The sequence below is a fragment of the Neospora caninum genome, chromosome VIII (assembly GCF_000208865.1).
Source record: "Neospora caninum Liverpool complete genome, chromosome VIII".
Lineage (NCBI taxonomy): Eukaryota > Apicomplexa > Conoidasida > Eucoccidiorida > Sarcocystidae > Neospora > Neospora caninum.
In genome coordinates, this window is record NC_018395.1 from 4,434,940 (window position 1) to 4,454,047 (window position 19,108).

The window sequence follows — 19,108 nt, forward strand, 5'->3', positions numbered from 1 at the left end:
CAGTGTGCCGCGGAAAAATGCCGACTCATCGTCCGCGCAGCAGCTCTCACGAGGTTGCGCACAGTGAGGTAGCGCGGGTGCAAAGCTGCGTGGCAAACTGTTGTAGTTATTTTTTGCTAGACGGATCCAGATAGCTCAGCGATGTCACAGTGCATGCCTCGCTACACAGCTGCGAAATCTATTCATTTCATTAGCGTTTGCAGCGCCGCGGAGATTCAGTCGCATTTGACTGCCACAGCAGCCGACTACGGAGCTCCCCAGAATCCAGTTCGTTCACACTAATGGTAGCGCGGCCCGCGAGAAGTCGGTTTTCCATAATAGGCTACTTCAGAAATAGAACTTTAGATTATGCAGCCTGGAGAGGCCAGAAACTTTCTTGGACTGCAATTCGGTCAAACTCCATGAATTCACTGTTATTTTGGCAATCTCGCAGAAGTGGTGTGCCTAATGGCTGGGAAAGTCCCGACAGGGAGTTTCATATCTGTATTACAGTCTACAACCTCTTCAACCGCTCTTAACCATCGAATGTCGCGGGAGGATAGAGCTCCTCTGCATTTGAATCTGGTAGAGGGTGTCTCCTGATGCGTGGTGTCGGGGAGGCACCAAAGGATTCGAGGGCTTGTTCAGGAACAGCACTTCCGAGCGCCGCGAGTGCAAACCCCGGCAGTAGCTGTGATGAGGCTGCGGCGGAAGGTGATCTGGGACCGGAGGCAAGGCCTGGTAGAAAATATTATGGTATAAGTAGCGAAGCGGCTGTGGCAGCACTGGCAGCCTACCAGAGCGCTCGCCTCCTGTGGAAGTCGCGGCGGGGTAGTAGTTCTTGGGCACAAGCACCGAAACCTTCCACACGGCTCCGGTAAAATCTCCTAGCAAACGGGACGATACACTGAAAGGAGATACTCCAAGAATCTGTATTACCTTCTAGCCTTTCAGCCTCAATTGGAGGCTTGAGTGTTATGTCATCAGGAATTGGCTGTCAGCCGCACAGTGCAGCAACATCACGTCTCAGCAAAAGAGTGGCAACATACATCTGCAAGCTTAAAGAACCAGTCGTAGTCTGTGCCTCCGACAATGACCTGCAGAATTCGACAGATGTTCACAATGTTGAAAAACGTATATCGACGGTTGCCGCGTTACCTTTAGTACACTGTTGCCTATGACGCTATGTTCCCACAGGCCATGCAGATTAGGAGGGCGAGGCATTGAGACTGCAAGCTTACTGGGCACCAAAGTCATCGCCTGTCACGTACAGTGGCAAGTGTGCAAATGTGACCGTATACATGGTCGCTGAGCCACGGGGTGCATGATATCGAGAGAAAAAACTTGAGATATCAGTGCCTACCCTTGTCGCGGGGTTCAATGCTGGTCCTCGCTTCGTGAACGCTTTCCTCATGAGACACTGGAGGCGGCGCGGTCACGCAAAGATTTGCCTCAAGAAGTAGGCTGCCCAAGCAGCATAGCAAAAATAGAGAGCGACTCATTGTCTCGTACAGGCAGCAAAACTGTTCATGTTCGATTTTAGGGACCTTCAGGAAGCCTCAGAGCAGTGGTGCTGATTGCAGACCTGGGCATTCAGCGAAGTGTCCGTACACCTCATCGTTTCCGTGGTGTCAGCAACGCAGAAGCAGCTCAATTACCGTTTTTATCTATGGCCACAAAGCCGGTGCCAATCGGACGAGCCGGGGACCGCGCGCATAAGATCCAGAATGACGCTCACTGAAGTTGCTGGTGTTGTTTCCGATACCGTATCGGCTGTGAATACTCGTGTGGAAAAAGAAATTCCTAGAGCGTTATTTGCAGTTTTATTACCTGTCAAGGATTTTCGTTTTGTGGATGCCAATCGGTCAGTGTTTTGTCGGGCTCTGATCCCCTGCTCGTCTAACAAGGTCTAGCACCTGCATTGTGGCACCTTGGAGTGCCTTTTCCGTCCCGATGACAACAGGTAAGAAGATAGCAGATGTTTCTTTGCGGGGAGAAACCATCATTCTCGCACAGAGGTGTGTAGTGCCGAAAATGCAGAGTGTGCCAGTTCCCAGTAAGAGTCCAGCATGTCGTGTGAGAGTCGAGCTCCTTCCCTAGGCATGAGTTCGAGCTCTTGGAAGGCCGAATCGGCCCGTGTGTTGGGCTGTTTCACAACGAAAGTGGTATGAACTGCCCTTAGCAAACTAAGCATCGGAACGCATCTGCAGGCGAAACACAGAGTGGTACGCACGACATTGAAATCCCGGTTTTTTTCGTGAAACTTGCAGACGGCTCCTCTTCGATATGATACCATCAATCCTAACGCCAGACATTCCAAAAAAAAAGTCTCTTTGTCCTCAGTGGTCATTTGGGGAAAGAATCGTTGAGAGCCTTGACTCGACCAGACGTCTCTAACAGCTTCACAAATCTGTCGAAGATGGGGGGGTTGTAGAGCTCATCCAAACTTTCTAGCTGCCATGACCAGTTGGCCGGAGAATCGCTTCCTGGCTGGTTGAATCGTGCCTCACTGCCGTACCCAATGACGTCCTGCACCGGTATCACAACCAGGTGAGCCACCGATTCCATAGCAAGTCGAACCAAGTGCCAGTGAGCCTCCTCCGGAGTGGGCTCCTTGTCAAGTCCTGAGAACAACACATACAAATACAGGACAATTTTCGTTGTACGCCCTGACGCAATCCCTTTCGCTAGTTAGCGCTTCCTTGTGCGTATCTCGTCCTACGTTGAAACTGTATGTCGAAAAAGCCCTGTTCGTCCCCTGTACCTAAATAATTTGTCAGATGAATCTTCTGTTCCGGCGATGCTGTTCTCCACCAGCCCACCAACGTGTCGTTGTCATGGGTGCCGGTGTGGACACAGCAGTTGCGGGTTACATTGTAGGGCAGGTGTTCGCAATTGGGCCCTTTATCGGTATCGCCCCATGCGAATTGCATCACCCTCATGCTGAGAATGTTGAACTTGTCTCGGAGGATGACAATTTCCTCGGTGATGAAGCCTAAATCCTCCGCGACAATCATAGGCGCTGTGCCTCTGTATGTTAACCGGGGCTCATACATATCGGCATCAATGTGAGACTCAGGAGGAGGAACTTGTTGTGCTTGGTGCCCCCCAACCCCCCACAAGTGACGGAGTTTTTTCATCAACGAGCTGTGGCCATGCTTATCCTTCGGTAACTGGGACGGCAGGGCCTTTTTCGGAAGCAGCCACCCCATGTTTTTGTATAATGCGTCAAACAATTTTTCTCCAGGTCCTTCAACCCATTCTCCTTCGCTGGCTGTTCTGTATTTAATTGCGTGCGCATAGGGCACTCGCCAGTATGCCACGAAACCTCTGAAGTGGTCCAACCGCAAAGCGTCAACTTTTTCAAATGTAAGCCTGATACGCTTCGTCCACCAGCGGAACTGTGTTTTTTCGTGGGCCTTCCAGTCATAAACAGGATGACCCCAAAGTTGTCCATCTGCGCAGAAAGGATCTGGAGGTACACCTGAAAACAGCAAAAAAGTAGATCACCGTTTGATAATGAGTCAGCTCCTAAGCGACTCTCCTGCCCTCCGAGGCCTTCTCCTATCTGCCCCTCTGTGGGGGGCAGCGCCCTGATGTCTTACCTGACACGTAAAGAGGTTCACTGGTTTCTGGATTCATCTGAAACATTTCAGGGTAGCTCCACACATCGCTGCTATGCAAGTTGACATAGAAAGCGACATCTCCAAATATTTTGATATCTCTCTCATTCGCATATTGACGCAAGTCCTTCCAGTTCGTGCAAACTTTATACTGCACAAATTTGTGGAATTCAGGTGTCGTCTGAGGGATAGTCTTGCCATTGGTAATGGCTGCTGAGTTTAACGCTTCCATCAGCGCCGAATCTTTTCGTAGTAAACGGTAGTTCCTGTACTCTTGGGGCCAGTCCAACCAGCTTGCGGCATCAGGGAACCTCGCTTGCAGCGCCTCAAAGCAAGCGTATCCCTGGAGCCAGAAGTGATTTTTTGCACAGAAATCTTTATAATCATCGGATTCTTTTTTGTCCTTAAATCTCTCGTAGCACAGTGCCAAAACATCCTCTTTGAACTTCATTGCTCGAGTATAATCCACATGTCGAGAGCCTTTCGTTGGTGATTCACCCTTTTCCTCACTCTCTGAATCTTTCAGAAACCGCGCCACCTCTTCCTCGGAGATGAGGCTCTCCTCAACCAGGGCTTCCACAGCCACGAACAGTGGGTTCATTGCAAAGGTACTGGTGGCTAAATACGGGCAACCGGGCTGCTCCCCACTGTACCGGCACGGTCCCAAAGGCAGCACTTGCCAATAGTTTAGCTTTGCGGCAACAAGATAGTCCACAAAGTCATAGGCGCTCTTCCCGAAGTCTCCTGGGAGTCCATTTCGATTCGGAAGGGATGAAGGATGCATGATGAGACCGGCGAACCGGCCTTCATGAAGAATTTCTTCCATCGCAAAACCAGAAGCAATCAAACTACTTAACTACTGACTTTTACTATTGGAAATCACTGAGAGAGAAACACTGTCGAGTAGCCACCAGAGTCTTAACGGAAATGGCCTCTCATATGTTACCTCCAGTCAAACTGTACATCAACGTCCTAAAAATTCTTCTTCGCTGTCATCTCCCCCAGGGAGTGGCCTCTCCACAGGCAAGCGTAGTCGACCGCTTAAATGATTCGATTCACGAAAGGTCTGGTAGGTTAGCCAAGTGTGCGACAGTGTTCTTGTCAAAGAAAGCGCCAGAATGCAAAAATAATCAGCAATCGATGGCATGCCGAAGACGTAGCGCAGTGAGGCTCAAAGACACCCATCTTGTCAGATGGTGGAGGAGCTTGTCAGGGGCTGATTGACGTTCAGCAATTCACAAAAATGGCGTGTCATAGTGCCTCCCCTGCTGAACAAGCGGGCCCCCCACCATGAGGGCATGTCAGATCGTTTTTCCTGTTGCTGAGCTGCCCCATGCAGAGAGGGTTTAAAAACGGTGACACCAGAGATGCTATGCCTGATACCCCTCTCTGCAACAGCGATACCACCTCGGCGAATTTCTATTGCACGAGCTACCGGGATTGCTTCCTCACATGAAGCCAGTCACAGTTTTCACGGGAGCGATTACCACAGGAAGTAGCAGCTTTGCGCAAGCATTACTGGCACTAGCTAGCTAAATCCTTGCCTAAATTCTGCTTGATGGTCCTTTGAGACTGCGTTCACCAAATAAGACGTTTCCAATTTTGAGACTGCCACGAAGTCTTTGAAGATGTCTGGGGGGTGTCGTTCCCTCTCACCTTCGTCAGTCGCTGGACTCGCCGCAACACTCACATTCATTGTACCAATCCTTTTTCTCCACTGCGTTGTACAGCGACTGGGGGCTTAGCTGGGCCATCCCATTACTGATCTTTCGGTGCTGCCTGATACTCTCTCTGCGATAAAGCAGCTAGGGCAATTCAGTGCCTTGAACACATCAGGTCAGACATGAACAACAGCGGCTTCTTGTTCCTCCACGCGTGAGCCACTCGGTTCCTCCTGATCGACACAGCACTTGTATATGCATATGCCCTTGCGCTGGTGGATGCGTTGTTTCAATATGATAGAATGGAAACAGTTCACACCTCCGCAGGTTGCTGTACGCATGCACGAACGCGCAAGATCGCAGAGCCGCTAACGAAGCCAGACTTGCTCGTCGGAGCTGACGGTGTAGAATGTCAAAGGGGAGCGCTTGCCGTGGTCATAACACCACTATGTTGAGTTCTCTCCGTGACGGAGTGAACGAGTGACAGGCGGCAACCGTAAACAAACTCTGTAACAGAAAATGCCTTCGACACTACAAGCTCCCACGGTTGTCACACATGTTCACACTCGTAGCCCCCTGTTTTCTTTGCGGCCTTCATCGAAGCAAGTCCACTACTGGGTGTGGTCATGTAACAGTCAAAACGGCGGCCATCTTGGGGAAGAACACCTCTGCTGAGAAGTGCTGCTCTATAGCTGCCATTTTTGGGACAGTGCGCTAATGCTGTTACTGCCAGATTACCACTGCCATGCCCGGAACCCGTATATAATGTGGACACTCATATTGGCGAATCAGTTGATCTCTCCCCCGTGGGCCTTCACATCCCATGCCTTAGAGATCCTCGAACTGTTTATACTGCTACACTCATTCCCGGAGTGCCGATGCGCTCCTCGAAAACACACCGTAGAAGGGTAGACCATAACAAAAAGTGTAGCACTATCTAGTGTTGATGTACAACAGACGCTCTCCTTCTCCCACTACCTAATCATAATCTTCTGTTCCAGATATTAAGAATAATCTCGGATACGACACAGTGAGGGAGGACGGGCACTTCCCTAGTTGATCATGTGTTCGTTCCATGTGGGCGGCAGCCTCTTGTTCGAGTAAGGGTGAATACCGCACTGTAATCGGGCGGTGTCGGAGGCAAGATGACTCGAATTTTAAGTTAAGTGATAAGTTTCGAACTTGACACAGGAGAGATACGCTGCCTTCATTGAAACAATTGGCAAATATATAAAGTCAGCGCGACATCTTGGTCAAACGCAGACCAACGCCACAGCATTAGGAAGCGCAAACGCCCAGAGACATGCAGACCCTTGTCGAAACGTGACAAAAAATGACTCGCGGTGCATAGAGTGTCAGTGAAAGCTATGCCCTTCAGAGGTACACATCCAGACATTCAACGCTGGAACCCCTGAAATCTAATGCGATAAAAATGGCGGTAGCATCCCTGACGTCCAGCTCCTCATTTGCTACCGGCAAATCCCAGCGAAATCGTCGCATGTCTTGCTATTTGGGAAAGAAACGGACGTGAAAGCGTTAGAGAAGCAAACGCCTGTGTTCATTCATCGGATCTACGCCCTCCCACTGAACGCTCTGTCCTATCATGTATACGGAACTGAAAAACTGACGATCCCGTGCAAAAAACCACGATGTACACGCCTTGAACAGCGCACAATAGCCAGATGGAAGAGAATCACACAGGAGCAAAACTGGAAAATGCTCGCCGACTTCCCACGTTTTCTTCACTGGCGCATGCAGAGTGGACTGAGTCTTGAAGCCATTTCGTGCGATCCCCAATTTCACTGAGGGCGCGCATGGCGTCACGTTCAGCTGAAACGGCACTTCCTGCGGAAGCGGGAACAGAACTCGTCGCTATACCACAGAACATTCGTCCTCGCTTCGTGTCTCCTTCCCATATTTCGCCGGGGGAATCAAGTCGGCCCTTTCGCTTCCGGTGACCCCTCTCCCCCATTTCTCGGTCATGTAGGATGTCACTCTGGAGGTTCTCTGGCGCTTGATGGAGCGGAAAAGTCGCCCTCCCCTCACCCCCCCTTCCAGTCAGACAACCCTGAGCTTCCAGGAGCGCAAGCGCAGCCCCTTCTGTGTCCCCTTGGACTCCTCCCAAGCAACTGTCTGCTGCGCGGCCACCCGGAAGGTCTCTCAGCAGATCTGTGCGGTTCCCGTTCGATGGCAGTCCTCGTCGAAGTGCGTCTTGAGCATCCAGAGTGTTTGGGCACATCTGCTCATGCAGATAATCTCGTGGCGGGTTCCGCGGGCTGCTGCGTCCATGACTCCTCGTTGCCACCCCAGAGGAAGAGGGAATTTCCTCGTTGCCTAGGACATCTAGTCTCGAGCTTCCCAAGTCACACGGCACTGCGTCAACCCCTTCCGAAGGTAGGCACAGCGCGTCTGGGCTTTGTGCCCCGCCGAACGGAGAGGGGTGGCCTGGAAGAGAAATAGGGGATAGCAGCTTCATGGCTGATGGATGATCTGAGGCATCACCGCTCGTTCTTGTCGAGCACTCGCCAGCGACATCCTCACGGTCACTGTCCGCCAGAAGCGAATCTCGGCCCAAAGCAACCAAACTATCAGGTACGCTGTTCAAAGATGTCGTCGTCGGTTCGCTCGCGACCGATAGTGGCCCGGAGTCTCCTTCTAGAGACACAGGACTGGCACCTATGGGTCCCCGCCCGCTGCTCTTTTTACACGCCGCGTCGAGCGAGGAAAGCCTCCAGAACATTGCGAGATGGGACGGAACACCCTGTGCCGCCTCCCGGTCCTGTGCCGCTTCTCGCGGACGCGTCACACTGCTCTGTGAAGGATTGCCACGCCCGTCACTGACTCGTTTCTGCTCGGGCTTCCCCATGCCAGACTGCTGGGGCAATAGAGACGCCAAGGACCGAAGGTTGAAGAAGCTTTCTGAATGCTCATGGGCATGTGGTGCGACGCTTCCGTCTCCCCCGTTCTGCTGGCTAGCCGCACTACCGCCTGCCAACTCCTGTTGCCGCTGAAGACTAGCGGCGAGAAGATTGCGAAGCGTGTCGCTCATGTTTACTGCATCAATATCTTCATTCGTTGCCTGGCCCTGAAGCTCTCCACCTCTCGGCCCCTGAGGAAGCAGAGGGGACGAAAAAATGGGTCCGGCATTCTGCGTCAACTTCAGTCTCGCAGATTCTTCGTTTTCCTCGTCCGGCGATATGCACTTTTTCAGCCTGCTCGGATTTTCATCGGTGTCCGTTTCGCGGTGGTTGGCAGAGGTTGGCATGTTGCTGAGGGTCAATTGTGAACGAGTGCACCCATGCGCACCAGCTGTGGAACCCTCGTCAGAGAGATGATGCACTTCTGACAGGTCGCCAGCGGACGCATGGGTACTTCTCGACGCAGTGGCCAAGCTGTTCTCTTCAGGATTCCCCTGGGCCTCCACACACGGCGACTCACCGCTCTTTCGACATATCCGGTTCTGATGGGACCCCTTTTCCTGCAACAGCTGAAACTGCTGGAGCAAGAGGAACTTCTGCAGAGCGTTCGGCTCGATCTGGTTCTGATCCTTTCGCTGGAGAGCAGCATTCTGCTCGGCCAACTGAAGCAGCGTGAGGGCGGTGGCCGCAGCAGTCGCTGGGCTCACATTCCCCTCGGTTCCCCCGTTCGCCCCCACCGGGACAGTCGGACTCTCCACCCAAGGGCCCGCGCCGTTTCCATCTCCCTGGAGTGTTGCAAAGTGAGGAACTGTCCCGGACAACATCTGCAAGTTAAGCAAATCAGAAGGGACCGGGTTCCCGCAGGCGACAGAAGGGCCGCCTGCGGGGCCGGCCCCTTGGCCTTGAAAGCACGATGGGCCAGAAGGCCCCGCAGCAACCCGTGCAGTCGCTTCCAAAGTCGCCTGCACAGCCGGGGGGTACGCCCATCCCGGGGCAGCTCGTTGGTACCCCGTTTGTGGAGACGGCAAGAAAGGAAAGGGTGCGCCGGCATTGTCAGAGAAAGCCGAAAGCCCTGGGGAAGAAACACGAAGAGACGCAGGTAACAGAAGTTTTCGGAACGAGTCTGACCCACTGAGGGAGGACACCGTTTCTTCTGTGTCGGAAGTGCAGTCCTTTCCTGTATGTTTCGTTGTCGACATTGTGCCTTTCGTCCCACTGGAATGACGCTTCGGCATCGCACCCTTCATTGCAGCACCTTTCACAGGCAGTCCCCCGTATGGTGACGTGGAACCGTTCCTGTCGTTGGGCTCAAAGTTAGCGTGAGTGTCGTCGTAATCGCCACTGCCGATCTGGGATTCGACTTTACACAGAGAAGCCAGGAGGGGAGAAAGGAGTTGCGCGGCGACAGCGACGGCGGATTCAGTGTGTAAGGTGTCGATGAGGGAAGAGGAGCTTGGTGCCGAGTCGCTGCTTGTGCCCAATGGAGAGAGAGGCGCGCTGGTAGTGGAAGAAGACGTGCCAACCGAGTGCTGTCTGTGTCTCAGGTTTACTGGAGACTGTGCAGCACCACTCGTCGCTCGTTGGGCGCGACCCTTGCACTGGGAAGTGGACATCGACGTGCACTCCCCTTCCAAGCGAAACCTGAGGGCGTCCTCTGTGGCCGGTGATTTCTTCGTGTAGCTCTTATCTTCACAATGGAACCCGTGAGGTTGCGTGCGTGTGTGAAGTGAGTTACCCAAGGCCGCGTCGGGCGGCTTCGTAGTGGCCGAGAAAGCGGCTAGGGAAGGGAAGAGCGCTGAAGCGCCGCTGCCATCCAAGTCCATTGGACCCAGGAAACCCTCAACCCCCGGAACTCCCGGCGGCCGCACGGGCTTTACGATTGCGTTCGCAGAAGCATTCGTCAGCTTGCTTCTCGAGTAGGGCGACGCAAACGACGGAGGTAGACGACCCGTCTGCAGCATGTACGCTTTCGCCTGCTGAGCGGCATCCCAAGCGCCTGCAACGCCCCATTTCTGCGACAGCACAAAAACAGTCAACGACAGAAACGAAATCTGAAGATGACTTGCTCTGTACCGCACCACACCTTTGGCAGAGACTGATTTTATCCGTGTGCTGAGTAGACCCCACTTGAGCGGGACCTACCGTAAGCGAAAAAGATTTCTGGTGGCGTCCACAGTAAGGCCCCGACAGGATGCGGTAGACCAGACGAACCTCCTGCACGCACATCCACACAAAGAATGCATACGTAAAGTTTGGACGACGTGCACAGGAACAATGAACGCAACGCAAAAGTGCATTCTCAAGCAGATCCATTCCTGTGACAGAGAGGGGTGAGTGTGTGTCGACGACCAAACACACAAGTGCGTTCAACAGTCAAGTAATACGCACGTGTTGCAGATAACTGAGCTCAAACGAAAAAACTGCGGTGCCTCCTGAGAATGCACTGAGCGCCAGTCACACTCGCTGCACACTTAGCTTACCTTTTTATTACCAGGTTGGTAAATGTGGCCCGGTTGAACGTCATGAACTTCATTCATCTTGATTTGGGAATTCGCGTCGTTACTCGCCGAAACAGGGATTGAGGGAAATGGCCCAGCGACTCCGTCGGCGGAAATTCAAAACATACGAAAAGTGACACAGGGCTCTCAACGATGTACGCCTTGACACTGCACTGCTCCCTCAAGTTGAAGCTGCTCGAGTAGAACTTTACTCCCTTCAAAACTGCCGCTTCTTGTGGGCATTCATGCTCAGCAAATTCTGTTGCGGCACCGCAGATACACACATATACATAAAGACCGACAATCGACAGACAACCCGTTCTCAGAAGTGTGACTCGATAAAAGAATGTGTTCCGCGACTATGCGCTCAATTGTCTGGCACAGCACGCACCAGTTGCAACTTCACACCCCGATCTCCTCGCTCCGATTCTTCGTGGAAAGGAAAAACGGATCCTTTAAAGCACCAACTCTTGAGGTGTTCATTCACTGCGACAAAAATACACCGTCTCAATCGTGTCAGGACAGAAACTCGAGATATGGCCACAGTGTTCAGTGGAACGCACACGATGACTGACCGTTGCAGATGCTCAAGAGATGACGAAATAGCATCCGCATGCTGTTTACTCAGTCGCGTGATACGGAATTTGGAGACTGGGCATAGGAACATGCCGGCAACCAACTGGACAAAATAACACGTAGTTGTTGCTGTGTGATGCCTGTCTGTCAAGAGGCCCTCCCGACACTCCCTCACTGCCATGAAGGTATGGCAAAATCTTTGGTCTTTCGTGACGTGGTCAGCGTAGCGCTCGCCTTAAGAAGTGGTAAAACAGATTTGCAGAAACGAAGACGGCACGATGCAAAACACCGGAAAATTCAAATTCAAAAAGATTGACAACGGAGAACAGCGTGGAATTTGGTAGCGCCCGAAAGTCCTTCAAAAGACCTCGTGAGAACAAAAAGTACAGATGACTACCGAAAAACGCCAGATGGCTACAGCATCAGCGCGAAGAACGATTCCTTCATATCTCACTCCAGCAGCCAAAGCCAGGAAAGGGCATGCATTCGTCGCCAAGATGTACCGGTGTTGCTTACAAAATCCAAATTGGATGCCCATAGCTCAAAGGAGCATTTGGAGCTCAAGAGGCACATCCGGCACCTTCGGAATATCTAGGGTGACTTCGGCAGTGGAAGCATGTTTCTCGGTGGCCGGGCAAGCGCGCTGACACAGCGGCGAAGGAAACCGACACTACAAAGATGGTCTCATTGCTTCATACCTCGAGTGCATTTGGCCTCGACAGAAACTTCATCACTCTACCTACTCAACGATAACGCATACCCTTCTGTTTTTATAAGATATACACACACATTTACGAGTACACAGGAAAGACGCGAGACCGGTTGATTTCCCAGATTTTGAATTTACACGAGGAAAGTAGTTCGTACGTAAAACTTTGCACGGTCGCAGGCAGCTTTGGCCTCCACCGTTGTTTGTTGCTTGAAGATTATCCCAACAGAGCGTTGCTTAAGCACATGTGATGCTCCTGTGAAGCATCACTGTATTCTCTCTGCAGGGCGGGGCATCACTGACGGTCGACGTCGCCAGACTGGGAGGAGTGTGGATCGCGCAGGCAGCGGATTGATTTTCCCATCCCGACTGCAGCCCAGTCTCTCTGTCAAACAGAAATGCTGAAGAAGCGCGGATGCTTATCTCACTATGATACATCAACCTGAGATACCGGACCTCTGGAATCTCTCCAACTGCCCTGTCCTCGATGCCGGCGAGAGAACCTCTCACTTCCGGCAGGTCTTCCCGCGTCACAAGAGAGACACTCAGACACGTGAAGAAGACAGGCAGCTGCCGTGGATCTCACACATTCAGCAGCATCGGGCGCCTGTTACGGTCAGATCACTGCGAGCCCCCAAAAGACAGATCGATACTGTGGCAAGTGGTGACTGGGATCTGCCTTTGCGTCGAGACACGCCGCACACACGCATGCATCCATGAAAAATGAATTTTAGAGGCAGAATGCTAGGCCTTTGTGTACCCCCGGACCTTAAGGACATCCGTACCGAGCCACCCCCGGCGTTACTTTCAGACACGGCTGTAAGTTTGCGTGAGACGGGGCAGCGCAGCCGTTCCAGACCAGGGCAATGGCAGTCTGCCGATTTTGTCTGATATCGGCGAAGACTGTTTTTTCCGCTTGATGGCCTGGACCCCCAAATAATCCCTACAACGTTCGTCTCTGCAGTGCAACTTCGGTGCTCCAGCTGCACAGGCGGCGAGGAGAGCCTTAGCCACTTCACGGATGCCCAGAGAAGAGCGACAGGACCGGTGCTCGCAGCAGACACGTGCCACTGAGATTCACACAGATGCTAGATGTTCGGACGGAGAAATGCCCTCGAAAATCCACGGCGTTTCTTAAGGTACAGCAGATGCATATGGGGACGAAAGACTCGAGAGAAATTGCATATTTCCCCAGCTTTCTGAGGAGGAAAAAAGGGGACACAGAAGACTGGAGTGTGGCGCGTGGGTCGGGGAATGTAACTAACGGAGTGAAGAGGGTGGATTCCTAGTGACGTTTCACGTGTACACGAAAAACAGACCTTGGGGGGTCAAGACTCCTCCAGTACATGTGTAAAGCAGAAAAGATAGGAGAGAGGAATCTCGATGATCCGAATAAATGGGAAAGGAATTTTCTCGAGAAACTGATCTGGCAATGGAAAAACGAGGGGCCCTGGGGCGAAATTATGCCGCTGCACTTCCGCCCCCCACCTCCTCTTTTCCGCCCCCCCCCCCCCTTTCCTCACCGACAGGGTTCTGCCTTCGGGGGGGACCAAGAAGGCACCTCTCTCCTTCCCAGTTGGCGGCACACACCAAACGTCGCACCTTTTTTCCTGTCGCGCCCTCGGGACATTCCAGAGGCCTCTAACCCTTGGGCAAACTTTGCACCAAAGCGGGTTATTTAGTACTAAACATCGCAAATTTATGTCTCTTCTCTAACACACATGTCTAATGTGTCTAAACATACACAGTTGCCTTTCTCGTTGCGGAGTCTGGGGAAGAGACTTAGCTGCTTTCTGCTGTGACACACACATCATAGATCCACAAGACGCGGGAGACTCCTTTCTCCTGTCGTGTGTGTGCGTGTCTGAATTTCTGGTCGTAGTGATTCTTTCTTGGTGGGTGGGACCCAACAGTTGATGAGTGGGGCAAAGTAACAGAGCAATGAGAAGGCACTCATCACTCCAACTGCTCCCTTCTTGCTCGTGCGATAAGGGGGATGGCAAGACGAAATTTTCTTTTTGGCCGTACACACGTGCAAATCATTCTCATGCTGAACGAGCTATAGAAATACTGTTTGTTTGCCAGGCTTAGAGATTAGTCGGTAGCTCCAAGAAATAGGCACAAACTAGTAGATGTGCAGGTAGGACAAGTAGGAGAAGAGATGTACGAGACAGGCGATGTGCATGTCTCACGATTAATATGGGAATGGTGAGTTTCCCAGTTGCTGGGCTGCTCGAAACGCAACTACGGAGGAGCGGACAAAGGGAAGTGAAAAAGGATGCGACGATAAATCAAATTGCTCCAGACGCTGAGTGCGAAATGATCCTGCACGCAAAAACTTGCTTTCAGTCGCACTGCTGCACTGGAAGAAAAAAACTCGCGACGGTGTGGAAAATTTTGGCCGCAGTCATTGAAGGAAATCACGTTGCACAATATATGGCTCCCTGGCATGCGTTGCCAAGTGTAGTGTTGTAGCGAATGCAGCGTGTGCGTTCCTTGGGGAAAATGCACGTTTATCGATGCAGTACAATTGTTTCCCAGAGCTTTCTTACTAAACGGGGAATGGACTGAAAATTCCGGTGGACATGGGGATAACAGCTGCTGTCGAGAGGTGGTCTCCGCTCCCTGTATGCGGGCGCTTCCCATCTCCGCTACTTCGTGTGGATGCTTTCCGTGTCGTCAATTTTCTGCAGTATTTTCATTTGCTTTTTGCAATGCATGATGCCACTGAGTGCGTGGCGGAACGCTGCCGCATGGACCAGATAATTTTCTTGAGATCCTCTTCGTGGAACAGAAATAATGCCTCGTCTAGCTGATTCTTACTACTACTCTTAGATACTTCCCGTCAAATATTTCCTCCTATTTCGCTACGTACCGTAGGTGTGAACCCCCTGTCCTCCAGACGCGATGCTTTTTCCGATGAGGGGAAGCGCAGCACTCGCCACTTAAGCGAACATCCTCTGGAGTGGCAAAAATGGCCACAGAGTGACCCATTTGCGCGCTTTGTGTTTCACTTCTGTTTGGAGTGCAGCAAAAGTCACAGGGTCACACCGGGGAAGCAGCCAATGCACTCCACTCTCTGGTGAACTGACTCGAATTGCCCGGAATGCTATGTGCTGGTGACTTGGGAATACGCCTCTCCACCTGCCGAGCGGTGTTGGAAATGCAAGGCGTCAAGGAAGGCAGCGGACGACATCGGTGCTTCGTATTTCTCTGGTTGGTACTAGATTCAGGAAACATCGATTGAATGCGACCTGTCTAACGTGTTGTTTGAATCAGGTTTGCTGTGGAAGGCACCCCTACCGTGCATATCTGCATGCCTGTGATAGTGGAAAAAGACCTGCAAGATATGACTGAGCGGCTCACGAGCTACGGGAAGCCATGCCAACTGCAGGGAATTCCACAGAGCTCCAGGGTGGCCGTGAAGCGCGAGGCAGCGTGGGAAACCCTGTCGAACACGCTCCGAACGGACATGGCTTTCAAAGCAACAAGTTGAGCTCAGACGAATATGGCGAGATTTTCTCTAGCAGGCGTAAGCGAAAATGCCTTCATGGAAACTTTCCGGCTTACTATGCTGGGAGACGTGCATTTGTACGTTCCCATACTCGTAGCCAGCAACGCTCAGTACACATGGACTGGCCAGCAGATGGTGGCTGCGGACTCACTGGGAGATCGTCTTTCGAGCGCCGTATGCGGTCTCCCTCGATGAAACCCGGGGATAACTCTGGAACTGATCCGTCCACCTCGGATTCAAAAACAGGGCATGACCTTATTCGCGGTATTGATCCTCGTCTGGATGCAGTTCTGTCGTCTCATGGGAATCGGTTTTTTGAAGGAAAGGATGTCCTGGATATTGGATGCAATGCGGGTTCCCTTTGCTTAGCCATTGGGGGATTGCTTCGCGCACGGAGCGTCACCGGTATGGATATCGATGGGGACCTAGTTCGGCTGGCTAATTCTGCGGTTGCGGAACTACGTGAAATGGAACTGCGCGCACATTTTCTGCGATCGACACTGACACTGGAAAAAACTCTGGAGTCAGCTGCTGCCTACCGCACAGGCACGGGGACTCCTGCGACTTGTGTTTCAGACCTTTCGCCCCCTTTAGGTAACAAAGACAAACGCGCTAACGCTGATGCAGGGAAACGCTTCACTTGGAGGCATCCGGCGAAACCCGGTAGGGATCTGTCAACAGCCTCAGCGGTACAGGCGCACGCCCCTACAAAGACAGGTCTTGACAATGGGTGTGAGGAAGATAAGGGTGTCGACGGTGTTCCACATGGTTCTCGCGAAATTCCTGAAAGCGCGGGCAACGCGACTTTGAAGCAACCAGGAGCAGGGGGGTTAACGAGAAGTCCAGGGCCCTATTTTTCACGGGTGTTTGGACGAGTGTTGTGGAACGAGCTGGTGGCAGAGGCAACGACACGCGACCTGAGCGACTGCGGTTCGACAAGCATAAGCTTACGTAAGGCCGTGCGGCTAACGAAACAGGCAAATGAAAGTCACGTTGCCTCAAGCTTAGAGAGTGGCTCCACGGAAATAGCTGCGAGTGCTGGAAATTCGAACTGCATCTCCGCGTCTCCCGACCGCAACCCAATTTTCCCATTCAATGTCTATTTCCGCTCAAGTGATATCGTGGAAGGTGTGACCTCGCACTCCTCCACTGCACCAGTAGAGGACGGAAGAGAACTTGCGTCGCCCCTTGAATCCAGGCAGTGTTTTTGCGAAATTCTGAGGCATGTTCGTCGCGCGGCTGGGGTACTGCCAGAGCCGGCGTTGTTGCGTCCTGGCTCCTTTGACGTAGTTCTCTGCTTTTCAGTTACGAAGTGGATTCATCTTCACCATGGGGACAGGGGTATTTTGGTTCTTTTCTCGCGCCTTCATACTCTGTTGAAGCCTGACGGAATCCTTCTCCTCGAGCCACAGGATTGGGCTTCGTATCGACGCGCAAGACGCCTGTCGTGTGCCTTCAAGCAACAGTTGCGCCGTATTCGTCTACCTCCAAAGATGTTTACTGCAATTCTTACCGGAAACAATGGTTGCACGAACTCGCCGTGCTCTTCTTGTTGTTTGGCGTATGGAACTGGTTCATGCGAGGAGACGACGCCGGCTAGCACGGGGTTGTCTGCAGGGCCAAAGAAGCCACGTGAACAAACTGAGACGACGGCCGAGAGAAGGGAGAGCGATTGCAATTCTTTGCGCTGCGACGTAACTCCTGTGTGTCCACAGTATTCCGGGTCACCACAAGGGTCGATGACTGAAAAGGCTGACCAACCGTTTGTTCTTGTGTCTTCATTAGACCCGTGGAACCATGAAGTCCAAATCGACAGAAACTCTCAGATTGGTGGTGACGAGGGGGCGATGTTGCGTGACTCGCGACCTGTCGCGGAACAAACGGAGGAGACCCGTCCCTGCAAGTTCTCAGTCGACGAAGAATTCAAGCTGGGAGATGTTACTTCCAGCAGCAGGGAGGAGGGGTGTTTGGAAGGTGTCTTTAATGATATTCAACGGTGTCCACAGGCGCCTGTTAATGACGTTTCCCAGAAAGATACAGAGCTCCTGGAGTCTCGTGAACTGAACACATCAGAGTCGAGAACTACCCGTGAATCCAAGGGGAGGCTATCGGACAGGCGTATCCTTGTATTACGGAAGAGTAGTAGTATATTTTCATTGTGCTGCTGTACCTTGAAGATGTTGACCACCGGTGCTGTGGAGAGGTACGGGCCCAAACCACTCACCACGCACAGCCAGTCTTGACGGCCACGGCGTGCCCGAGAACGAAATCGGTCCAAAGCGAGTGCTACCGTAAACTTGGTTTTAAATCAGGGGGTTTTTGTTGGTAAATTTATAGGGATGCATTATTCTAAATATGCACATATATGCATGATGTTTTTCCAGCACGTATGATAACCATACGCTGAGTAAGAAACAATGCTAACATTGCCATAAAGGAGAAAACAGAGGAGCAGGCACGACATTCACCCAGCCGATGACTTACCTCGAAATGGTGCCGCTGCCCCATTGCCTACTCCTACACAAGTTGCGGTTTCTCCCTCTGCCGACCTAGCTTGTCCAGTTCATTGTACCTAGTTAGCTCACTGCGTACTGACGCCCAGAACAAACGAAGACACTGCTGAATTGGAGATCGGGCAAGTTCTTAGGAGAACGACTTCCGCACCCCCTCCAAAATATATTCGTACAAAGAAGTTACCACATCCTCCGTACAACGCCAGAATTAAGAACATAAAGGTCATATCACTAATCCTGTCCCCCAAACAGAACTATTTGCCATTCGGTGGGTTTCATTTTCAGCGGAAATGAGGTCCTCATCGAATTAGGAAAGTAGGATGACACTCCCGGGGGCCCACGTTTCCGCACATTTCGCTTCTGTAGGCTCCGTCCATCAGTTGTAGGTACTTCTGCTTTCTGGACAGCCGTGCGCGCTCTCTGGTTAATGAGCAGATGCAGATTGAGACCTGCAACCCAGTTGACTCGGCGAATGAAGTAAACGAGTGAGTAGAATTCTAGCACAGGTGCCACCTCTGCTCGAGATCACATCTTTTTCATTCGGTGGTATATACGGAGTACATTGACCGCGTATTTGTGACGCAAATTCCTTCCTTTTTTACCCAGTAACAGGTTTAGTTGTTTCGTGAAGAACGAATGTGTGCAAGGGGCCACGAGATAAGAGTATGGAGTATTGCCTTGTGGGTCAATGAAAGGCTGGCCTGAGGCTACACCGATCGTGGAAAGGTTCGAAGAGAAACATCCGAAACGGTTGGATCTTGACGTCTACCCTCGGCAGAAACGGAAGACCAAGGATGTGAACGATGAATCTCTCCTTTCCAGCTGTCGGCACCGGTTTTCCTGTCGAGATCCGATTTATATGTGCTAAACCCTGTGTGTTCTTGTCCTCCGATAGTACTAATCAAGAGCGACGACGAGATCCCTTCCGGTGTCTTTTACGGATGAGAATCCCGCACTATAATGCCTTTTTCTATTTTAATTATAACGAAGGGTGGAGGGTTCCAGAGTTGAACGGTAGAATGACCTGTACTGTACTAGCCTACGATATGGCACGTACGGAACAACGCAAGTCAAGTTCTTGGTGCTCATTTCCTGATCGTGTGCCGCGATTCATTGC

General features: G+C 51.9%; 4 protein-coding genes across 4 annotated transcripts; 1 reads left to right on the plus strand and 3 right to left on the minus strand.

The window, feature by feature from the left end:
* Positions 1-514: 514 nt before the first annotated feature.
* On the minus strand, positions 515-1,481 carry NCLIV_035630 (conserved hypothetical protein; the record flags this gene model as incomplete). Its single annotated transcript, XM_003883765.1, has 7 exons — positions 515-717; positions 777-866; positions 919-973; positions 1,029-1,076; positions 1,138-1,162; positions 1,221-1,287; positions 1,343-1,481. The coding sequence occupies 7 exons, from the start codon at positions 1,479-1,481 to the stop codon at positions 515-517; spliced, it is 627 nt and encodes a 208-aa protein (XP_003883814.1).
* Positions 1,482-2,325: 844 nt separating this feature from the next.
* Positions 2,326-4,428, minus strand: NCLIV_035640 (putative 4-alpha-glucanotransferase; the record flags this gene model as incomplete). The annotated part of the gene is made up of 3 exons (XM_003883766.1): positions 2,326-2,603; positions 2,744-3,463; positions 3,585-4,428. 3 exons carry the CDS (start codon positions 4,426-4,428, stop codon positions 2,326-2,328), a joined length of 1,842 nt encoding a protein of 613 aa, XP_003883815.1.
* Positions 4,429-6,956: 2,528 nt separating this feature from the next.
* NCLIV_035650 (uncharacterized protein) lies at positions 6,957-10,718 on the minus strand (the record flags this gene model as incomplete). The annotated part of the gene is made up of 3 exons (XM_003883767.1): positions 6,957-10,193; positions 10,324-10,395; positions 10,662-10,718. The coding sequence occupies 3 exons, from the start codon at positions 10,716-10,718 to the stop codon at positions 6,957-6,959; spliced, it is 3,366 nt and encodes a 1,121-aa protein (XP_003883816.1).
* A 4,627-nt stretch (positions 10,719-15,345) lies between these two features.
* Positions 15,346-17,721, plus strand: NCLIV_035660 (putative Bin3 domain-containing protein; the record flags this gene model as incomplete). The annotated part of the gene is made up of 1 exon (XM_003883768.1): positions 15,346-17,721. The coding sequence occupies one exon, from the start codon at positions 15,346-15,348 to the stop codon at positions 17,719-17,721; it is 2,376 nt and encodes a 791-aa protein (XP_003883817.1).
* Between the last annotated feature and the right edge of the window lie 1,387 nt (positions 17,722-19,108).